The 23,889-nt window shown below is 44.4% G+C and overlaps 2 protein-coding genes across 2 annotated transcripts in view; one reads left to right on the forward strand and one right to left on the reverse strand.

Annotated features, from left to right (window-relative positions):
* Positions 1–23,889, forward strand: part of LOC311138743 (NACHT, LRR and PYD domains-containing protein 12-like) — a gene marked incomplete at its 5' end in the record, with an annotated part of 452,061 nt that overhangs the window by 276,055 nt on the left and 152,117 nt on the right. The gene's annotated exons all lie outside the window — the stretch shown is intronic.
* LOC311103076 (thyroid hormone receptor alpha) overlaps positions 1,504–23,889 on the reverse strand; it is a 100,622-nt gene continuing 78,236 nt past the window's right edge. The window contains exons 4-10 of the mRNA XM_084144604.1: positions 15,960–16,021; positions 14,961–15,082; positions 12,380–12,527; positions 12,010–12,215; positions 7,216–7,362; positions 6,287–6,545; positions 1,504–2,969 (exon numbers count right to left, since the gene is read on the reverse strand). Of these exons, the coding sequence (XP_084000730.1) occupies positions 2,719–2,969; positions 6,287–6,545; positions 7,216–7,362; positions 12,010–12,215; positions 12,380–12,527; positions 14,961–15,082; positions 15,960–16,021 (1,195 nt within the window). The 3' untranslated portion in view covers positions 1,504–2,718. The remainder of the gene's footprint in view (positions 2,970–6,286; positions 6,546–7,215; positions 7,363–12,009; positions 12,216–12,379; positions 12,528–14,960; positions 15,083–15,959; positions 16,022–23,889) is intronic.

Raw genomic sequence — 23,889 nt, forward strand, 5'->3', positions numbered from 1 at the left:
CCTGGGCTATAAGAAGATTGCCAAGACCCTGAAACTGAGCTGCAGCACGGTGGCCAAGACCATACAGCGGTTTAACAGGACAGGCTCCACTCAGAACAGGCCTCGCCATGGTCGACCAAAGAAGTTGAGTGCACGTGCTCAGCGTCATATCCAGAGGTTGTCTTTGGGAAATAGATGTATGAGTGCTGCCAGCATTGCTGCAGAGGTTGAAGGGGTGGGGGGTCAGCCTGTCAGTGCTCAGACCATACGCCGCACACTGCATCAAATTGGTCTGCATGGCTGTCATCCCAGAAGGAAGCCTCTTCTAAAGATGATGCACAAGAAAGCCCGCAAACAGTTTGCTGAAGACAAGCAGACTAAGGACATGGATTTCTGGAACCATGTCCTGTGGTCTGATGAGACCAAGATAAACTTATTTGGTTCAGATGGTGTCAAGCGTGTGTGGCGGCAACCAGGTGAGGAGTACAAAGACAAGTGTGTCTTGCCTACAGTCAAGCATGGTGGTGGGAGTGTCATGGTCTGGGGCTGCATGAGTGCTGCCGGCACTGGGGAGCTACAGTTCATTGAGGGAACCTTGAATGCCAACATGTACTGTGACATACTGAAGCAGAGCATGATCCCCTCCCTTCGGAGACTGGGCCGCAGGGCAGTATTCCAACATGATAACGACCCCAAACACACCTCCAAGACGACCACTGCCTTGCTAAAGAAGCTGAGGGTAAAGGTGATGGACTGGCTAAGCATGTCCCCAGACCTAAACCCTATTGAGCATCTGTGGGGCATCCTCAAATGGAAGGTGGAGGAGTGCAAGGTCTCTAACATCCACCAGCTCCGTGATGTCGTCATGGAGGAGTGGAAGAGGACTCCAGTGGCAACCTGTGAAGTTCTGGTGAACACCATGCCCAAGAGGGTTAAGGCAGTGCTGGAAAATGATGGTGGCCAGACAGAATATTGACACTTTGGGCCCAATTTGGACATTTTCACCTAGGGGTGTACTCACTTTTGTTGCCAGCGGTTTAGACATTAATGGCTGTGTGTTTTGTTATTTTGAGGGGACAGCAAATGTACACTGTTATACAAGCTGTACACTCACTACTTTACATTGTAGCAAAGTGTCATTTCTTCAGTGTTGTCACATGAAAAGATATACTCAAATATTTACAAAAATGTGAGGGGTGTACACACTTTTGTGAGATACTGTATGTGGTTAAAGAGGTATGGCTGTATTCAGGTAGACAGGTACAGTGAGGTAAAAAAGTATTTGATCCCCTGCTGATTTTGTACGTTTGTCCACTGACAAAGAAATGATCAGTCTATAATTTTAATGGTAGGTTAATTTTAACACTGAGAGACACTTATTTCCCTCATTAAAATGCAAATCAATTTATAACATTTTTGACATGCGTTTTTCTGGATTTTTTTGTTGTTATTCTGTCTCTCACTGTTCAAATAAACTTACCATTAAAATTATAGACTGATCATGTCTTTGTCAGTGGGCAAACGTACAAAATCAGCAGGGGATCAAATACTTTTTTCCCTCACTGTATGTATTTATATATGCATATGGGATAAGAGAGGTATGTATATGATGAGAAGTATATGGAGGTAAACAAGTGGGTATATATGCAGGTACAGAGGTATATGTGCATGCAGGTAGACCGGTGTACTGTTTACATGCAGTAAGATAGGTATACAGTACATGTATGTATGAGGGTAAAGGGTTGTGTATATAAATGTAGGTACACTTGCACCTTTGCACAACAAATTGGATATTGTTTGTATTCATAAATAGGTATGTGTGTTTGCATTGTCTTAAAGGGAGGTATATGTGTAACTGTGTAAGGGAGGTATGTAAGGTATAGGGAGGTAGGTTCACGAGTACACGTCTTGGCTAGGAGGAGTTTGGGCTGCACATCAGGGGTAGAAGGGAAGACTCCAAAAGAGAGAAGTGTGGGGGTTCACTTGGTAACTGTCCCAGTGGAGGCTGGTGAGGAGGCCGGTGAAGAGGGGAGCAGGTGGAGAGTGGAGCCCCTGATGGAAGCTCGATTGTGGGACAAAATACAGCAGCTATCTGCCCTCCTTGAGTGATGGGCAGCTCTGAAAAGCTACGTCAGTCCATGTATGAATATGTTTGTCTATAGTAGTGTGTGTGTGTGTTATGTGAATGTAGATGTAGATGTATATCAGTGGCTGTATGTGTGAGGTTTGATTTTGTAAAGGAGTGTGATTGTCTGTGAACGTAAGTGTGTGTGTGTGTGTGTGTCTGTCAACCATCTGCCTCTCAGAGTGATTGCCCTCCACTAACACAGAGCTCCACCAGTACCAGTACTCCAAGCAGACCTCGGGGGCTTGGGTTTGCATATATGTTCACCAGGTGTACATTACAACACAGGTGCAGAACACCGCTCAGGGCTGCTAGCTTCTCTGTCAGATAGAGACGCACAGCGCTGCCATAGACCATCAACTCAGAGAGGGGCCCAGCAGCCACAAGAGCCCCAAGTGCGGCCAGAAGGGGACAGAAACGAATCATCAAAACGGCTACGCAAAAGAAAGCCTTTTTGTTTTTCTCTGTGACTTTGTTCTTGGTGACTATCCGTGCTGCTGGTGGTGGTAGTGGTGGTGATATTGTGTTTCACAAAACAAAGAATGAGGCCAATTTTTAACCCCTTTTAACCCCTCTCTCTTCTATCTCTTCCACGTCACAAGTCAGGGGTCAGTTCACACTTCCTGGTCCTCGAAGACCTCCAGGAAGAGCGGAGGGAAGAGTTCGTTGGGACACTCCACCTTCATGTGGAGGAAGCGGCTGGCGTGGCACGCCCCGATCATCCTCAGGTCTGTCACCTTCATCAGCAGCTTGGGCCAGAAGTGGGGAATGTTGTGATTGCGGTGGTTGATGTAGTGCTCGAAGGCAAGCAGGTACGTCTCCTGGCACTTCTCGATCTTATCGACTGACGTCAGGCCCGAGCGATCTGAGAGGAACGCACAAATACATACAGTTTTTGAAGTTTACATACACCTTAGCCAAATTCATTTAAACTCAGTTGTTCACAATTCCTGACATTTAATACTAGTAAAGATTCCCTGTCTTAGGTCAGTTAGGATCACCACTTTATTTTAAGAATGTTAAATGTCAGAATAATAGTAGAGAGAATGATTTCTTTCAGCTTTTATTTCTTTCATCACATTCCCAGTGGGTCAGAAGTTTACATACACTCAATTAGTATCTGGTAACATTGCTTTTAAATTGTTTAACTTGGGTCAAACATTTTGGGTAGCCTTCCACAAGCTTCCCACATTAAGTTGGGTGAATTTTGGCCCATTCATCCTGACAGAGCTGGTGTAACTGAGTCAGGTTTGTAGGGCTTCTTGCTCGCACACGCTTTTTCAGTTCTGCCCACAAACTTTCTATAGGATTGAGGTCAGGGCTTTGTGATGGCCAATCCAATACCTTGACTTTGTTGTTCTTAAGCCATTTTGCCACAACTTTGGAAGTATGCTTGGGGTCATTGTCCATTTGGAAGACTCATTTGCGACAAAGCTTTAAACTTCCTGACTGATGTCTTGAGATGTTGCTTCAATATATCCACATCATTTTCCTTCCTCATGATGCCATCTATTTTGTGAAGTGCACCAGTCCCTCCTGCAGCAAAGCACCCGCACAGTATGATGCTGCCACCCCCGTGCTTCACGGTTGGGATGGTGTTCTTCCGCTTGCAAGCACCCCCTTTTTCCTCCAATCATAACGATGGTCATTATGGCCAAAGAGTTCTATTTTTGTTAAATCAGACCAGAGGACATTTCTCCAAAAAGTACGATCTTTGTCCCCATGTGCAGTTGCAAACCGTAGTCTGGCTTTTTTATGGCGGTTTTGGAGCAGTGGCTTCTTCCTTGCTGAGCAGCCTTTCAGGTTAAGTCGATATATAGGACTCGTTTTACTGTGGATATAGATACTTTTGTACCTGTTTCCTCCAACATCTTCACAAGGTTCTTTGCTGTTGTTCTGGGATTGATTTGCACTTTTCGCACCAAAGTACGTTCATCTCTAGGAGACAGAACGCGTCTCCTTCATGAGCGGTATGACGGCTGCGTGGTCAATGGTGTTTATACTTGCGTACTATTGTTTGTACAGATGAACGTGGTAACTTCAGGCGTTTGGAAATTGCTCCCAAGGATGAACCAGACTTGTGGAGGTCTACCATCTTTTTTCTGAGGTCTTGGCTGATTTCTTTTGATTTTCCCATGATGTCAAGCAAAGAGGCCCTGAGTTTGAAGGTAGGCCTTGAAATACATCCACAGGTACACCACCAATTGACTCAAATTATGTCAATTAGCCTATCAGAAGCTTCTAAAGCCATGACATCATTTTCTGGAATTTTCCAAGCTATTTAAAGGCACAGTCAACTTAGTGTATGTACACTTCTGACCCACTGGAATTGTGATACAGTGAATTATAAGTGAAATAATCAGTCTGTAAACAATTGTTGGAAAAATTACTGTGTCATCCACAAAGTAGATGTCCTAACCGACTTGCCAAAACTATAGTTTGTTAACAAGAAATGTGTGGAGTGGTTGAAAAACAAGTTTTAATGACTCCAACCTAAGTGTATGTAAACTTCCGACTTCAACTGTACCTTCAGAGACCAATAATCATAGAGAAATGGTAGAGATATTGAAGCTTGTTCATAAAATGTTACAAACATAGGGAGACCTTCAGTGTGTCCATACAGCTGTTGTTTGTTCATAGAGTGGTTATGTATGTTCTTAAAGTGGTTATGTCTGTTCATGAAGTGGTTATGATCCTCTGTTGTCCTTCCATCGATCAACTGTTATGTCTGTTAATAGAGCAGTTACATTTGTTCATAGAGCTGTTATGTCTGTTCAAAGAACTTATATCTTTTAATAGCTGTTATGTATGTTCATAGAGCTGTTATTTCTGTTCATAGAGCTGTTATGTCGGTTCATATAGTTATACAGTGTGGGAAAAAAGTATTTGATCCCCTGCTGATTTTGTACGTTTGCCCACTGACAAAGAAATGATCAGTCTATAATTTTAATGGTAGGTTTATTTGAACAGTGAGAGACAGAATAACAACAAAAAAATCCGGAAAAACGGGAAATAAGTATTTGACCCCCTCTCAATCAGAACGATTTCTGGCTCCCAGGTGTCTTTTATACAGGTAACGAGCTGAGATTAGGAGCACACTCTTAAAGGGAGTGCTCCTAATCTCAGCTTGTTACCTGTATAAAAGACACCTGTCCACAGAAGGAAGCAATCAATCAGATTCCAAACTCTCCACCATGGCCAAGACCAAAGAGCTCTCCAAGGATGTCAGGGACAAGATTGTAGACCTACACAAGGCTGGAATGGGCTACAAGACCATCGCCAAGCAGCTTGGTGAGAAGGTGACAACAGTTGGTGCTATTATTCGCAAATGGAAGAAACACAAAATAACTGTCAATCTCCCTCGGCCTGGGGCTCCATGCAAGATCTCACCTCGTGGAGTTGCAATGATCATGAGAACGGTGAGGAATCAGCCCAGAACTACACGGGAGGATCTTGTCAATGATCTCAAGGCAGCTGGGACCATAGTCACCAAGAAAACAATTGGTAACACACTACGCCGTGAAGGACTGAAATCCTGCAGTGCCCGCAAGGTCCCCCTGCTCAAGAAAGCACATATACAGGCCCGTCTGAAGTTTGCCAATGAACATCTGAATGATTCAGAGGAGAACTCGGTGAAAGTGTTGTGGTCAGATGAGACCAAAATCGAGCTCTTTGGCATCAACTCAACTCGCTGTGTTTGGAGGAGGAGGAATGCTGCCTATGACCCCAAGAACACCATCCCCACCGTCAAACATGGAGGTGGAAACATTATGCTTTGGGGGTGTTTTTCTGCTAAGGGGACAGGACAACTTCACCGCATCAAAGGGACGATGGACGGGGCCATGTACCGTCAAATCCTGGGTGCAAACCTGGTGGCCAACTACAAGAAACGTCTGACCTCTGATTGCCAACAAGGGTTTTGCCATCAAGTACTAAGTCATGTTTTGCAGAGGGGTCAAATACTTATTTCCCTCATTAAAATGCAAATCAATTCATAACATTTTTGACATGCGTTTTTCTGGATTTTTTTGTTGTTATTCCATCTCTCACTGTTCAAATAAACCTACCATTAAAATTATAGACTGATCATGTCTTTGTCAGTGGGCAAACGTACAAAATCAGCAGGGGATCAAATACTATTTTCCCCTCACTGTAACCTTTCACAGCCTCCTGGCTCCTCACCTGAGCTCATGAGGAGCACGGCCTGCAGCAGGGCCACCTCCGAGTCGTCCAGGTTAAACTGCGCCAGGCTCTTGCCCAAATCAAAGATGGCGTCCGACACCACGCCCAGCCCGCCATTCTTCAGCTGCTCCCTCTTCACCGCCATCTCGCCGCTCAGGGTAAGCGTCTCGCTCTCGGGGTCATAGCGCACGGCGGCGCGCAGCGACATGATCTCCATACAGCATCCTTTCAATAGGATGATCTGGTCCTCACAAGGCAGCTGGAAGGAGGATAGGAGAGGGAAAGGTAGAGAGAGGGAGGAGGGGAGAGAGGGAGGAGGGGAGACAGGGAGACTGTTAGTGTACACCACAAACACAATCAGGTCGTCCCATGGCAGTGAGGGGCCTGAGAGGAAACCTATAGTCTGAGGTAGAGAGCACTAAAGGGCATGACACACACACACACACACACACACACACACACACACACACACACACACACAGACAGACACACTGCAGTCCTCACAAGGCAACTATAGGCATAAGTACATTATACACACAGCCTGGGTACAAACTGAAAGAGTTCATGTTACTAAATATCCAGTAATTCTAGCAGCTACCATCACCACAACAGTTAGCTACATTATTCCTCTGCTGGCCAGTGAGACTGAGTTGATGTTTATTTGTAATGATCGTCCAGCTACAGATTACATAACTGGTGAATCTGTGAGTCCTGTGCACCCTAGTCTGAGTACTGTGTGTGTGTGTGTGTGTGTGTGTGTGTGTGTGTGTGCACGCATGTGAGAGAGTGCAGCATTATTAGAGACTCACAGGGACAAATGAGGACACAGGACAGAGACAGATACACACAGGAACTCACACACACACACACACACACAAACATAAAGGCGCACACACACGCACACACTACACACAGTGCTTTAAACCCACCTCTGAGAACATGGGCAGTTTTTTGGCAAAGTCGACGACGCGTGTGATGGCGGGGGTGATGATCTTGGTGAACTCGCTGAAGGCCTCCAGGTCTACCTTGTCTCCGTCTGGGGTGGGAGCCATGGGGGACTGACCTATGTCCTCAGGCTGGGGACACAAAGATGGCGTCTAATGAATAGTCCCACCGGGCAAACACAGTCAGATCAACAAACATCCACTTCTGGTTTGATATTCAATGGGTTGTCACCAGACCTGGGTTAAAATATATGCGCATTTAAGTATTTTGTATTTATATACAGTACTTATTTTCTGTGTATTTGAGTATTTTCAAATAATGTGGCCGAAACAAACTACTTCTATTTGAAGTATTTTAAACTATTTTTAAATGATTTCCTATAAACAGCCTACTATTTGAAACTACTTTCAAATACTTGTTTCCAAATACATTATTTCAAAAACCCCTAGGACCAAACAGACCTGGGTTCAAATGCATGGAATATTTAAATATTTGTACTTGAAAATAAATTTGTCTGTGTATTTTAGTACTTTCAAATACATGTCAATACTTTCCAAGTGTATTTTCAAATATTAGTTTCTTTTTTTTGTAATTGAAATACCCTAAATAGTATTTGAACCCAGGTCTGGTTGTCATTGTCGACAAATCTGGTTAAAAGTGAGAGAAAAAATGTGTACATTGATTACTTTTTGTACAATTATAGATTTTGGCCCAGAGGTTAAAGTATTACACAATTTAACCACACAATACACTTATATTTACAATGTGGTTGTGGGTGGATACAGACAGTGCTGGAAAGGGCTGGTTACGGCTGTATTCAGATCAGCTTGGACTGACGAGCTCTCTGATCAGGAGCCAGTACTGCTCTATTATCTGATCTGCTGCCAGAAGGTTTGCCAGGACATCTGTCCTATTATCTACAGTGAGGGAAAAAAGTATTTAATCCCCTGCTGATTTTGTACGTTTGCCCACTGACAAAGACATGATCAGTCTAAAATTTTAATGGTAGGTTTATTTGAACAGTGAGAGACAGAATAACAACAAAAAAATCAAGAAAAACGCATGTCAAAAATGTTATAAATTGATTTGCATTTTAATGAGGGAAATAAGTAAGTACACATCTCAGGAGGGTTTTGTCCCACTCCTCTTTGCAGATCTTCTCCAAGTCATTAAGGTTTCGAGCCTGACGTTTGGCAACTCGAACATTCAGCTCCCTCCACAGATTTTCTATGGGATTAAGATCTGGAGACTGGCTAGGCCACTCCAGGACCTTAATGTGCTTTTTCTTGAGCCACTCCTTTGTTGCCTTGGTCGTGTGTTTTGGGTCATTGTCATGCTGGAATACCCACCACGACCCATTTTCAATGCCCTGGCTGAGGGAAGGAGGTTCTCACCCAAGATTTGACGGTACATGGCCCAGTCCATCGTCCCTTTGATGCAGTGAAGTTGTCCTGTCCCCTTAGCAGAAAAACACCTCCAAAGCATAATGTTTCCACCTCCATGTTTGACGGTGGGATGGTGTTCTTGGGGTCATTGGCAGCATTCCTCCTCCTCCAAACACGGCGAGTTGAGTTGATGCCAAATAACTCGATTTTGGTCTCATCTGATCACAACACTTTCACCCAGTTCTCCTCTGAATCATTTAGATGTTCATTGGCAAACTTCAGACGGCCCTGTATATGTGTTTTCTTGAGCAGGGGGACCTTGCGGGCACTGCAGGATTTCAGTCCTTCACGGCGAAGTGTGTTACCAATTGTTTTGGTGACTATGGTCCCAGCTGCCTTGAGATCATTGACAAGGTCCTCTCGTGTAGTTCTGGGCTGATTCCTCACCGTTCTCATGATCAATGCAACTCCACGAGGTGAGATCTTGCATGGAGCCCCAGGCAGAGGGAGATTGACAGTTCTTTTGTGTTTCTTCCATTTGCGAATAATCGCACCAACTGTTGTCACCTTCTCGCCAAGCTACTTGGCAATGGTCTTGTAGCCCAATCCAGCCTTGTGTGGGTCTACAATCTTTTCCCTGACATCCTTGGAGAGCTCTTTGGTCTTGGCCTTGGTGGAGAGTTTGGAATCTGATTGATTGATTGCGTCTGTGGACAGGTGTCTTTTATACAGGTAACAAGCTGAGATTAGGAGCACTCGTTACCTGTATAATAGACACCTGGGAGCCAGAAATCTTTCTGATTGAGAGGGGGTCAAATACTTATTTCCCTCATTAAAATGCAAATCAATTTATAACATTTTTGACATGTGTTTTTCTGGATTTTGTTGTTATTCTGTCTCCCACTGTTCAAATACATCTACCATTAAAATTATAGACTGATCATTTCTTGTCAGTGGGCAAACGTGCAAAATCAGCAGGGGATCAAATACTTTTTTCCCTCACAACAGTAATGTTAAATATTATTTACAGTTATTATGTTATCCAGGCTCCAGTGATGTATGTACAGTGAGGGAAAAAAAGTATTTAGTCAGCCACCAATTGTGCAAATTCTCCCACTTAAAAAGATGAGAGAGGCCTGTAATTTTCAAAAAAAATACAGAAAATCACATTATAGGATTTTTAATGAATTTATTTGCAAATTATGGTGGAAAATAAAGTATTTGGTCACCTACAAACAAGCAAGATTTCTGGCTCTCACAGACCTGTAACTTCTTCTTTAAGAGGCTCCTCTGTCCTCCACTCGTTACCTGTATTAATGGCACCTGTCTGAACTTGTTATCAGTATAAAAGACACCTGTCCACAACCTCAAACAGTCACACTCCAAACTCCACTATGGCCAAGACCAAAGAGCTGTCAAAGGACACCAGAAACAAAATTGTAGACCTGCACCAGGCTGGGAAGACTGAATCAGAACTGTGGGAGCAATTATTAGGAAATGGAAGACATAAAAGACCACTGATAATCTCCCTCGATCTGGGGCTCCACGCAAGATCTCACCCCGTGGGGTCAAAATGATCACAAGAACGGTGAGCAAAAATCCAAGAACCACACGGGGGGACCTAGTGAATGACCTGCAGAGAGCTGGGACCAAAGTAACAAAGCCTACCATCAGTAACACACTACGCCGCCAGGGACTCAAATCCTGCAGTGCCAGACGTGTCCCCCTGCTTAAGCCAGTACATGTACAGGCCTGTCTGAAGTTTGCTAGAGTGCATTTGGATGATCCAGAAGAGGATTGGGAGAATGTCATATGGTCAGATGAAACCAAAATATAACTTTTTGGTATAAACTCAACTCGTCGTGTTTGGAGGACAAAGAATGCCGAGTTGCATCCAAAGAACACCATACCTACTGTGAAGCATGGGGGTGGAAACATCATGCTTTGGGGCTGTTTTTCTGCAAAGGGACCAGGACGACTGATCCGTGTAAAGGAAAGAATTAATGGGGCCATGTATCGTGAGATTTTGAGTGAAAACCTCCTTCCATCAGCAAGGGCATTGAAGATGAAACGTGGCTGGGTCTTTCAGCATGACAATGATCCCAAACACACCGCCCGGGCAATGAAGGAGTGGCTTCGTAAGAAGCATTTCAAGGTCCTGGAGTGGCCTAGCCAGTCTCCAGATCTCAACCCCATAGAAAATCTTGGAGTTGAAAGTCCCAAAACATCACTGCTCTAGAGGAGATCTGCATGGAGGAATGGGCCAAAATACCAGCAACAGTGTGTGAAAACCTTGTGAAGACTTACAGAAAACGTTTGACCTGTGTCATTGCCAACAAAGGGTATATAACAAAGTATTGAGAAACTTTTGTTATTGACCAAATACTTATTTTCCACCATAATTTGCAAATAAATTCACAAAAAATCCTACAATGTGATTTTCAGGATTTTTTTTCTCATTTTGTCTGTCATAGTTGACGTGTACCTATGATGAAAATTACAGGCCTCTCTCATCTTTTTAAGTGTGAGAACTTGCACAATTGGTGGCTGACTAAATACTTTTTTCCCCCCACTGTATTCATAAGTGCAGCCTATTTTGTGTGTGTGTGGTGATGTACTGAGTGAGGTGATATACTGAGGGATTGAGTGAGGTGATGTACTGACAAAGTGAGTGAGATGATGTACTGAGTGAGTGACTGAGTGAGGTGATGTACTGTATGAGTGAGTGAATGAGTGAGAGAGAGAGCGATTGTACCAGTACTCTGTCTGTTATGCTTGTTTTCGAGGCTGTGGTTATCAACACCTCAGATATGCACTGGATCAATCCATTCTGAGCAGATCCACATGGCAACTTTACTTTCAACAATAAAACTATCTTCACACTGCCTCTCCATGCTGGGTCTCCTTGGCCTGGTTGCCTGGCAACAACTGTTTGGACCTCAGCGCTGAGGCAACCATCGCTACGGAGACACGTATGTATGCAGGAAGCACTTTCCTCTCAGAGGGGGCATGAAGATTCATGAGTGCCTTTCTGACTGGCATTCCTACGGTTAGTACGGCGCAATGTCTCCTGACAGGAGGCAGCATTCCAATGTGACACGCAGTCCTCAACCGATCAGTGTAGACGAGTCGTCGCGCTATCTGACGTAAAACAACGAGTATGGAGAGGAGTTAAATTAGACTTGTGCAATTCAGTCAGTGAGTCAAACCCCCATTCACGAATTGGTGAATGGACCATTATTTTATGAAGATTTTTAATTTACTGAGTAAATCGAGTACACACACAAATCTACCTGTTGTTGATTAGCTTAATTTAGCCTTAGCCTATTCTATTTTAGCCTATCCTATTTTAGCCTATAGCCTAGCCAACTTTAGATTAGCTTAGCATCTCACCAGGAACTTGCGTTTCTGTTTCCAGTGGGAGCCCTGCGCGTTGGTGTGGCGGTGGGCCTCTGTCACATGGCGGATCAGCTCCCACTCCGAGCAGTCGGGCTCCGGACGCGTCTGCAGGGTCTTCACGATCTCGTCCTTCTTCCTCTTCTCCCGGTTCTCCTCAATCAGACGCCGCTTAGCTACCCGCTTAGAGTCGTCCAGCACCACTAAAGACACAAACAGAGTTGTTTTGTGAACCTACTGTATTTCAGTACTAAATGTAGAGGTAATGGGAGTGTAAAGCAGTGAGCAGGTAAGTGTGATATATTGTGAAATATATGGTTGACACTCATGGTTCCACACTCATGGAGTGTGTATGTGTGACACTCACGGTCCATGGCCATGCCAACTGCGATGCACTTCCTGAAGCGACACAGTTGGCACTGGTTCCTTGTGATCTTGTCGATGATGCAGCAGCCATCGTACTTACAGGAGTAAGCCGGGTGAAGGTTCTTCTGGATAGTGCGCCTGAAGAAACCCTGTGGACATTGGTTGCATCAACTTAGTTATTTCAAAGTACGTTATCAACATCATGACGTTGTATCAACCACATTGCTAGTTTGTTAGCTTAGGCACTAAGTTCATAAAACTAAAAAAATTTCCAATAACAATGTGTGTATTATTTCAATTTCAACTTATTTGAGAAGAAATAGGGAATTATTTAAGAAAAGTGCAAGGGTGACAATATACACTATATATACAAAAGTATGTGGACACCCCTTCAAATTAGTGTATTTGGCTATTTCAGCCACACCCGTTGCTGACAGGTGTATAAAATCGAACACACAGCCATGCAGTAGACAAACATTGGCAGTAGAATGGCATAACTGAAGAGCTCAGTGACTTTCAACGTGGCACCGTCATAGATAGGATGCCCCCTTTCCAACAAGTCAGTTCATCAAATTTCTGCCCTACTAGAGCTACCCCGGTCAACTGTAAGTTCTGTTATTGTGAAGTGGAAACGTCTAGGAGCAAAAACAGCTCAGCAGCGAAGTGGTAGGCCACCTAAGCTCATAGAACGGGACCGCCGAATTCTAGACGATTCTGTGCTTCCAACTTTGTGGCAACAGTTTGGTGAAGGCCCTTTCCTGTTTCAGCATGACAATGTCCCCGTGCACAAAGCGAGGTCCATGCAGAAATGGTTTGTCGAGATCTGTGTGGAAGAACTTGACTGGCCTGCACAGAGTCCTGACCTCAACCCCATCAAACACCTTTGGGATGAATTGGAACGCCGACTGCGAGCCAGGCCTAAACGCCCAACATTAGTGCCCGACCTCACTAATGCTCTTGTGGCTGAATGGAAGCAAGTCCCTGCAGGTGTCCACATACTTTTGGTCATGTAGTGTATTTGGCCGCAACTGAGTGATTTTGTACGTTTGCCCACTGACAAAAAAATTATCAGTCTATAATTTTAATGGTAGGTTTATTTTAACAGTGAGAGACAGAATAACAACAAAAAAATCCATAAAAACGCATGTCAAAAATGTTATAAATTGATTTGCATTTTAATGAGGGAAATAAGTATTTGACCCCCTCTCAATCAGAAAGATTTCTGGCTCCCAGGTGTCTTTTATACAGGTAACGAGCTGAGATTAGGAGCACACTCTTAAAGGGAGTGCTCCTAATCTCAGCTTGTTACCTGTATAAAAGACACCTGTCCACAGAAGCAATCAATCAATCAGATTCCAAACTCTCCACCATGACCAAGATCAAAGAGCTCTCCAAGGATGTCAGGGACAAGATTGTAGACCTCCACAAGGCTGGAATGGGCTACAAGACCATCACCTAGCAGCTTGGTAAGAAGGTGACAACAGTGTGTGATTATTCGCAAATGGAAGAAACACAAAAGAACTATCAATCTCCCTCGGCCTGGGGCTCCATGCATGATCTCACCTCGTGGAGTTGCAATGATCATGAGAATGGTGAGGAATCAGCCCAGAACTACACGGGAGGATCTTGTCAATGATCTCAAGGCAGCTGGGACCATAGTCACCAAGAAAACAATTGGTAACACACTACGCTGTGAAGGACTAAAATCCTGCAGCGCCCGCAAGGTCCCCCTGCTCAAGAAAGCACATATACAGGCCCGTCAGAAGTTTGCCAATGAACATCTGAATGATTCAGAGGAGAACTGGGTGAAAGTGTTGTGGTCAGATGAGACCAAAATCGAGCTCTTTGGCATCAACTCAACTCGCCGTGTTTGGAGGAGGAGGAATGCTGCCTATGACCCCAAGAACACCATCCCCACCGTCAAACATGGAGGTGGAAACATTATGCTTTGGGGGTGTTTTTCTGCTAAGGGGACAGGAAAACTTCACCGCATCAAAGGGACGATGGACGGGGCCATGTCAAATCTTGGGTGGGAACCTCCTTCCCTCAGCCAGGGCATTGAAAATGGGTCGTGGATGGGTATTCCAGCATGACAATGACCCAAAACACAAGGCCAAGGCAACAAAGGATTGGCTCAAGAAGAAGAACATTAAGGTCCTGGAGTGACCTAGCCAGTCTCCAGACCTTAATCCCATAGAAAATCTGCCAAACGTCAGGCTCGAAACCTTAATGACTTAGAGAAGATCTGCAAAGGGGAGTGGGACAAAATCCCTCCTGAGATGTGTGCAAACCTGGTGGCCAACTACAAGAAATGTCTGACCTCTGTGATTGCCAACAAGGGTTTTACCACCAAGTACTAAGTTATGTTTTGCAGAGGGGTCAAAAACGTATTTCCCTCATTAAAATGCAAATCAATTTATAACATTTTTGACATGCGTTTTTCTGGATTTTTTTGTTATCATGTCTGTCAGTGGGCAAACGTAAAAAATCAGCAGGGGATCAAATACTTTTTTCCCTCACTGTATATATATTTTAAAATGTCACTAGTATAAGATATGTCAATCATGGACCATGTCTCTCACCTTGCAGCCCTCGCAGGTGATACAGCGGTAATGGTAGCCGGTGGCCTTGTCTCCACATACCACACACGGCTCATCCTTCTCCAAGTAGCTGGGGATGTATCCTGGGACAGAGAGGCTCAGTGCTGAGGGAGAGATGGAGAGGGGGAAAAGAAGTGGAGGAGAACGGAAGAGGAGGAAAGAGGAAGATGGGAGTACAGGAGAAGGAGGACGAGGAGGAGAAAGGAAGAGGAGGAAGAAGAGGAAGAAGAGGAGGAGGGAGGAAGAGGGGGTACAGGAGGATGAGAGGGAGGAAAAGGAGGAGGAGAGAGGAAGAAGAGGAGGAGGAGAGAGAAGTGTTAACATGGGAGTAACAAAAGCGCATGTACAGGAGAAGTGTGTATGCGTGTGTTTGATTAGGTCTGTGTGTATCCTGTGTGGGCACACACACATATACACACACCCCCATATACACACACACCCACCCACCCAAACACACACCACCTTGACCTAATTGCACTCCAGGGGAAATCCTAAAATCACTCACTACCTAAAGTCCAAAGAGTAGAGAACCACATTTACCGCATGGCGGTGCCAAGACTACACAGCTGAAACATGTTTATTCCTGACGTGTCTAACTTGGAGTCCCCTCTTTTCAAATCATCTACTTAAAATAAATGGTTTCTCTCTCCAATTCATCTCCTGAAATGTGTGCCCGCGTCTTAGTCTAAAACGACACTGAAAGCAATTATTTGGCAGATACTCCACATACTGTAATATACCATATGGTTTAAGTAGAGAAAATACATATTTTTCAAATGATTTCACTGACCACTTAGGAATGCTGTCGTGTGTTTATTCCTCGCCCCTCATAAAAATGCTTTATAGAAGGGTATCCAAAGCATGTGGCTGAGTGGCTGAGAGTAAGTGCTTGGAACAGCTAAATTATTCAAAAATGTGTAAATGAGCATTGACTTGTCCTTAACTGAGGAATGGTGGCCAATGGCTTGTACACGAACTTACAAGACATGCTCTTCACTGAACATGTGCTGTTCTTTCTCTTCCTTTTTGGGCCATCGGGCCACCTGGAGAGAGGGAGAGAGATACAGAGATTTGAACTTTTTCATTCGAACATACAACCAGCACATTTCTATTAACATTCCAAAATACAAGCCACATGGTTCAATATGATCCACAGTCACTCCCTAACAACACCATTAGTTTTTGGCTCTTTCATTCAACCAGCCTCAAGGGTTCTGTGGTTATGTGGAGGGGGCCGCGCCAGGACATTCACTTATCCACGCTCGTGCACACACACGCATAGGCATCACAAGGAGACTAATTCCCTTGACACCATCATTCATCCATGTCTGACAGTTTTACAGATCAACCTCCATCAAGTATCCTCTTAAATTGTGCTTCATCTAAATGACTGCTCTATCTTTATATAACATAAAGATACAGTTGAAGTGACTGTCAGTATGATTGGCTTAGCACATTGCCTTCAACTCTCTCTCTCACTCACTCTCACTCTCACTCACTCTCTCTCACTTTCACTCTCACTTTCACTCTCACTTTCACTCTCACTTTCACTCTCACTCTCACTCTCACTCTCACTCTCACTCTCACTCACCTTCACTCACTCTCACTCACTCTCTCACTTTCACTCTCACTCTGGTCAACTTGGCTTTGGCTGTCATATGCATGGATAAACACACCAACCTGTTGATGCAGTAGGGTTGCAGAATATGCATGGCTGTAGTCTGTATATCCCCCTGAGAGATCTGTATAGTATATATCCTTCCAGAGCGATCCTCTCGGTACAGTATCTGGGATGATGTGGTGTTGGCTGGGTGCTTCAGCTCTCTCACTACTCTCTCTCACACCCTCCCTCTCTCTTTCCCTCTCCTTTTCTGGCAGGGAGTACGTAGCTTTGCTTTCACTCTCAAAACCTCTCTCCCTCTTTCCATCTGTCTCTCTATCCTTCTCTCGCTCACACTTTCATCTGTTGACCCCTCCCCCCGATGACATCCTATTAGTGATAACTATCACCTCATGTGACAGAGCTTTAGAAGAAACCGCTGTCTCGCTCTGTTCTATCCTTCCCATCTCAAAATCCCTCAGTCCTCCCGCTCCTTACTTTCAGAATTACTTGATCTTCAATCCCAAATCACAGAGGCTTTGCTTATGTAATCATGGAGATTGTTGAAAACAATGGAACCCACAGCTAACATGTTGTGACATTATTATGTAACACCTGGGAAATATTCCAGCGATTGTCTTTGAATTGTGTTACAAAGGAAAATAAAATAGGTAAATGTGTTTGATTAATCAATAATATCAAAATGTGTTTTGAAGTTCACTGCCGGGTTGAATTTTGAGAAACCACAAACTGAAACAAGCAGTTTTTTACATATACTGAACAAAAATATAAACACAAAATGTGACAATTTTTTTGATTTTACTGAGTTACAGTTCATATAAGGAAATCAGTCAATTTAAATAAATAAATTAGGCCCTAATCGATGGAATTTATATGACTGGGAATACAGATATGCATCTGTTGGTCACAGACACCTTTAAAAAAAGAAAGTAAGGGCATAGATCAGAAAACCAGTCAGTATCTGGTGTGACCACCATTTGCCTCATGTAGCTCGACACGTCTCGTTTGCATAGAGTTAGTTGATCAGGCTGTTGATTGTGGCCTGTGGAAGGTTGTCCCACTCCGCTTCAATGGCTGTGCGAAGTTGCTGGAAATCGGCAGGAACTAGAACACACTGTCGTACATGTCAATCCAGAGCATCCCAAACATGCTCAATGTGAGTATGCAGGCTATGGAAGAACTGGGACATTTTCAGCTTCCAGAAATTGTGTACAGATCCTTGTGATATGGGGCTGTGCATTATCACGCTGAAACATGAGGTGTGGCGGCAGATGAATGGTATGACAATGGGCCTCATGATCTCGTCACGGTATCTCTGTGCATTCAAATTGCCATCGATAAAATGCAATTGTTTTCGTTGTCCGTAGCTTATGCCTGCCTGCCCATACCATAACCCCACCGCCACCATGGGGCACTCTGTTAACAACGTTGACATCAGCAAACTGCTCGCCCATACAACGCCATAAACGTGGTCTGTGGTTGTGAGGCCGGTTGGACGTACTGCCAAACTCTCTTATGGTAGAGAAATTAACATTGAATTATCTGGCAACAGCTCTGGTAGACATTCCTGCAGTCAGCATGCCAAATGCACACTCCCTTAAAACTTGAGACATCTGTGGCATTGTGTTGTGTGACAAAACTGCACATTTTAGAGTGGCCTTTTCTTGTCCCAGCACAAGGTGCACCTGTGTCATGCTGTTTAATCAGCTTCTTGATATTCCACACCTGACAGGTGGATGGATTATCTTGGCAAAAGAGAAATGCTCACTAACAAGGATGTAAACAAATGTGTGCACAACATTAGAGAGAAATAAGCTTTTTGTGCTTATGGAAAATTTCGGGTATCTTTTATTTCAGCTTATGAAACATGGGACCAACACTTTACATGTTGCATTTATATTTTTGTTTACATGTAAAGTGTTGGTCCCATATATATATATATATAGTACCAGTCAAAAGTTTGGACACACCTACTCATTCCAGGGTTTTTCTTTATTTTTACTATTTTCTACATTTAAATCTATTTAAATCGCACTTTGTAACGCAACGAAATGTGGAAAAAGTTCCAAGGGGTGTAGACTTTCTGTAGGCACTACGTGTCAGAGGGGCTCCTGTATGCGTTACACACAAACGCATTTTCACAATGTCTGGTTTGGACACCTACTCATTCCAGGGTTTTTCTTTATTTTTAATTTGTAGAATAATAGTGAAGACATGAAAACTATGAAATACCAAATATGGAATCATATATTAACCAAAAAAGTGTTAAACAAATCAAAATATATATATTTTTATTTTAGATTATTTAAATAGCCACCCTTTGCCTTGATGACAGCTTTGCACACTCTTGACATTCTCTCAACCAGCTTCATGAGGTAGTCACCTGGAATTACATTTACATTTTAGTCATTTAGCAGACGCTCTTATCCAGAGCGACTTACAGGAGCAATTAGGGTTAAGTGCCTTGCTCAAGGGCACATTTACGTCATTTAGCAGACGCTCTAGTCCAGAGCGACTCCCCAATTGATGCATTCACCCTATAGCCAGTGGGATAACCACTTTACAATTTTTTTTTGGGGGGGGGGGTAGAAGGATTACTTTATCCTATCCCAGGTATTCCTTAAAGAGGTGGGGTTTCAAATGTCTCCGGAAGGTGGTGAGCGACTCCGCTGTGTGTGTGTGGGGGGGGGGGGGGGGGGGGGGGGGGGGGTAGAAGGATTGCTTTATCCTATCCCAGGTATTCCTTAAAGAGGTGGGGTTTCAAATGTCTCCGGAAGGTGGTGAGTGACTCCGCTGTCCTGGCGTCGTGAGGGAGCTTGTTCCACCATTGGGGTGCCAGAGCAGCGAACAGTTTTGACTGGGCTGAGCGGGAACTATGCTTCCGCAGAGGAAGGGGAGCCAGCAGGCCAGAGGTGGATGAACGCAATGCCCTCGTTTGGGTGTAGGGACTGATCAGAGCCCGAAGGTACAGAGGTGCCGTTCCCCTCGCTGCTCCAAAGGCAAGCACCATGGTCTTGTAACGGATGCGAGCTTCAACTGGAAGCCAGTGGAGTGTGCGGAGGAGGGGGGTGACGTGAGAGAACTTGGGAAGGTTGAACACCAGACGGGCTGCGGCATTCTGGATGAGTTGTAGGGGTTTAATGGCACATGCAGGGAGGCCAGCCAACAGCGAGTTGCAGTAATCGAGACGGGAGATGACAAGTGCCTGGATTAGGACCTGTGCCGCTTCCTGTTTAAGGCAGGGTCGTACTCTCCGAATGTTGTAGAGCATGAACCTGCAGGAGCGGGTCACCGCCTTGATGTTAGCGGAGAACGACAGGGTGTTGTCCAGGGTCATGCATTTCAATTAACAGGTGTGCATTGTTTAAAGTTAATTTGTGGAATTTCTTTCCTTCTTAATGCGTTTGAGCCAATCATTTTGTTGTGACAAGGTAGGGGTGGTATACAGAAGATAGCCCTATTTGGTAAAATACCAAGTCCATATTAATGGCAAGAGCAGCTCCAATAAGCAAAGAGAAACAACAGTCCATAATTACTTTAAGACATGAAGGTCTGTCAATAATGAAAATGTCAAGAACTTTGAAAGTTTCTTCAAGTGCAGTCGCAAAAACCATCAAGCGCTATGATGAAACTGTCTCTCATGAGGACTGCCACAGGAATGGAAGACCCAGAGTTACCTCTGCTGCAGAGGATAAGTTCATTAGAGTTACCAGCCTCAGAAATTGCAGCCCAAATAAATGCTTCACAGAGTTCAAGTAACAGACACATCTCAACATCAACTGTTCAGATGGGACTGTGTGAATCAGGCCTTCATGGTCGAATTGCTGCAAAGAAACCGCTACTAAAGGACACCAATAAGAATAAGAGACCTGCTTGGACCAAGAAACATGAGCAATGGACATTAGACCAGTGGAAATGTGTCCTTTGGTCTGGAGTCCAAATTTGAGATTTTTGGTTCCAACTGCAGTGTCTTTGTGAAACGCGGTGTGGGTGAACGGATGATCTCCACATGTGTATTTCCCACTGTAAAGCATGGAGGAGGAGGTGTTATTTTGCTTTGCTGGTGACACTGTCTGTGATTTATTTAGAATTCAAGGCACACTTAACCAGCATGGCTACCACAGCATTCCGCAGTGGTACGCCATCTCATCTGATTTGGTCTTAGTGGGACTATCATTTGTTTTTCAACTGGACAATGACCCAAAACACCTCCAGGCTGTGTAAGGGCTATTTTACCATGAAGGAGAGTGATGGAGTGCTGCATCAGATGACCTGGCCTCCACAATCCCCTAACCTCAAATCAATTGAGATGTTTGGGATGAGTCGGGCCGCAGAGTGAAGGAAAAGCAGCCAACAAGTGCTCAGCATATGTGGGAACTCCTTCAAGATTGTTGGAAAAGCATTCCAGGTGAAGCTGGTTGAGAGAATGCCGAGAGTGTGCAAAGCTGTCATCAAGGCAAAGGGTGGCTATTTGAAGAATCTCAAATATAAAATATATTTTGATTTGTTTAACACTTTTTTGTTTTCTACATGAATCCATGTGTTATTTCATAGTTGATGTCTTCACTATTATTCTACAATGTAATAAATAGTAAAAATAAAGAAAAAGCCTTGAATGAGTAGGTGTGTCCAAACTTTTGACTGGTAGTGTATATACAGTTGAAGTCGGATGTTTACATACTCCTTAGCCAAATACATTTAAACTCTGTTTTTCACAATTCCTGACATTTAATCGTAGTAAAAATTCCCTGTCTTAGGTCAGTCAGGATCACCACTTTATTTTAAGAATGTGAAATGTCAGAATAATAGTAGAGAGAATGATTTATTTCAGCTTTTATTTCTTTCATCACATTCCCAGTGGGTCAGAAGTTTACATACACTCAAATAGTATTTGGTAGCATTGCCTTTAAATTGTTTAACTTGGGTCAAATATTTCGGGTAGCCTTCCACAAGCTTCACACAATAAGTTGGGTGAATTTTGGCCCATTCCTCTAGACAGAGCTGGTGTAACTGAGTCAGGTTTGTAGGCCTCCTTGCTCGCACACGCTTTTTCAGTGCTGCCCACCCATTTTCTATAGGATTGAGGTCAGGGCTTTGTGATGGCCACTCCAATACCTTGACTTTGTTGTCCTTCAGCCATTTTGCCACAACTTTGGAAGTATGCTTGGGGTCATTGTCCATTTGGAAGACCCCCTTTTTCCTCCAAACATAACGATGGGCATTTTGGCCAAACAGTTCTATTTTTGTTTCATCAGACCAGAGGACATTTCTCCAAAAAGTACGATCTTTGTCCCCATGTGCAGTTGCAAACTGTAGTCTGGCTTTTTTATGGCGGTTTTGGAGCAGTGGCTTCTTCCTTGCTGAGCGGCCTTTCAGGTTATGTCGATATAGGACTCGTTTTACTGTGGATATAGATACTTTTGTACCTGTTTCCTCCAGCATCTTCACAAGGTCCTTTGCTGTTGTTCTGGGATTGATTTGCACTTTCCGCACCAAAGTAGGTTCATCTCTAGGAGACAGAACTCGTCTCCTTCCTGAGCGGTATGACGGCTACGTGGTCCCATGGTGTTTATACTTGCGTACTTTGTTTGTACAGATGAACGTGGTACCTTCAGGCGTTTGGAAATTGCTCCCAAAGATGAACCAGACTTGTGGAGGTCTACAATTATTTTTCTGAGGTCTTGGCTGATTTTTTAAAATTTTCCCATGTCGTCTGAGTTTGAAGGTAGGCCTTGAAATACATCCACAGGTACACCTCCAATTGACTCAAATCAAATCAAATTGTATTGGTCACATGCGCCGAATACAACAGGTGCAGACATTACAGTGAAATGCTTACTTACAGCCCTTAACCAACAGTGCATTTATTTTAAACAAAAAAAGTAAGAATAAAACAACAACAAAAAAAAAAGTGTTGAGAAAAAAAAGAGCAGAAGTAAAATAAAGTGACAGTAGGGAGGCTATATATACAGGGGGGTACCGTTGCAGAGTCAATGTGCGGGGGCACCGGCTAGTTGAGGTAGTTGAGGTAATATGTACATGTGGGTACAGTTAAAGTGACTATGCATAAATACTTAACAGAGTAGCAGCAGCGTAAAAAGGATGGGGTGGGGGGGGCAGTGCAAATAGTCCGGGTAGCCATGATTAGCTGTTCAGGAGTCTTATGGCTTGGGGGTAGAAGCTGTTGAGAATTCTTTTGGACCTAGAGTTGGCACTCCGGTACCGCTTGCCGTGCGGTAGCAGAGAGAACAGTCTATGACTAGGGTGGCTGGAGTCTTTGACAATTTTGAGGGCCTTCCTCTGACACCGACTGGTATAGAGGTCCTGGATGGCAGGAAGCTTTTCCCCAGTGATGTACTGGGCCGTACGCACTACCCTCTGTAGTGCCTTGCGGTCGGAGGCCAAGCAGTTGCCATACCAGGCGGTGATGCAACCAGTCAGGATGCTCTCGATGGTGCATCTGTAGAATTTTTTGAGGATCTGAGGACCCATGCCAAATCTTTTTAGTCTCCTGAGGGGGAATAGGCTTTGTCGTGCCCTCTTCACGACTGTCTTGGTGTGTTTGGACCATGATAGTTTGTTGGTGATGTGGACACCAAGGAACTTGAAGCTCTCAACCTGTTCCACTACAGCCCCGTCGATGAGAATGGGGGCGTGCTCAGTCCTATTTTTTTTCCTGTAGTCCACAATCATCTCCTTTGTCTTGGTCACGTTGAGGGAGAGGTTGTTGTCCTGGCACCACATGGCCAGATCTCTGACCTCCTCCCTATAGGCCGTCTCATCGTTGTCGGTTATCAGGCCTACCACTGTTGTGTCGTCGGCAAACTTAATGATGGTGTTGGAGTCGTGCCTGGCCATGCAGTCATGGGTGAACAGAGAGTACAGGAGGGGACTGAGCACGCACCCCTGAGGGGCCCCCGTGTTGAGGATCAGTGTGGCAGATGTGTTGTTACCTACCCTTACCACCTGGGGGCGGCCCGTCAGGAAGTCCAGGATCCAGTTGCAGAGGGAGGTGTTTAGTCCCAGGATCCTTAGCTTAGTGATGAGCTTAGAGGGCACTATGGTGTTGAATGCTGAGCTGTAGTCAATGAATAGCATTCTCACGTAGGTGTTCCTCTTGTCCAGGTGGGAAAGGGCAGTGTGGAGTGCGATAGAGATTGCATCATCTGTGGATCTGTTGGGGCGGTATGCAAATTGGAGTGGGTCTAGGGTTTCTGGGATAATGCTGTTGATGTGAGCCATGACCAGCCTTTCAAAGCACTTCATGGCTACAGATGTCAGTGCTACGGG

This window comes from Coregonus lavaretus, assembly GCF_964263955.1.
Source record: "Coregonus lavaretus genome assembly, chromosome: 2".
NCBI classification, from domain to species: domain Eukaryota; kingdom Metazoa; phylum Chordata; class Actinopteri; order Salmoniformes; family Salmonidae; genus Coregonus; species Coregonus lavaretus.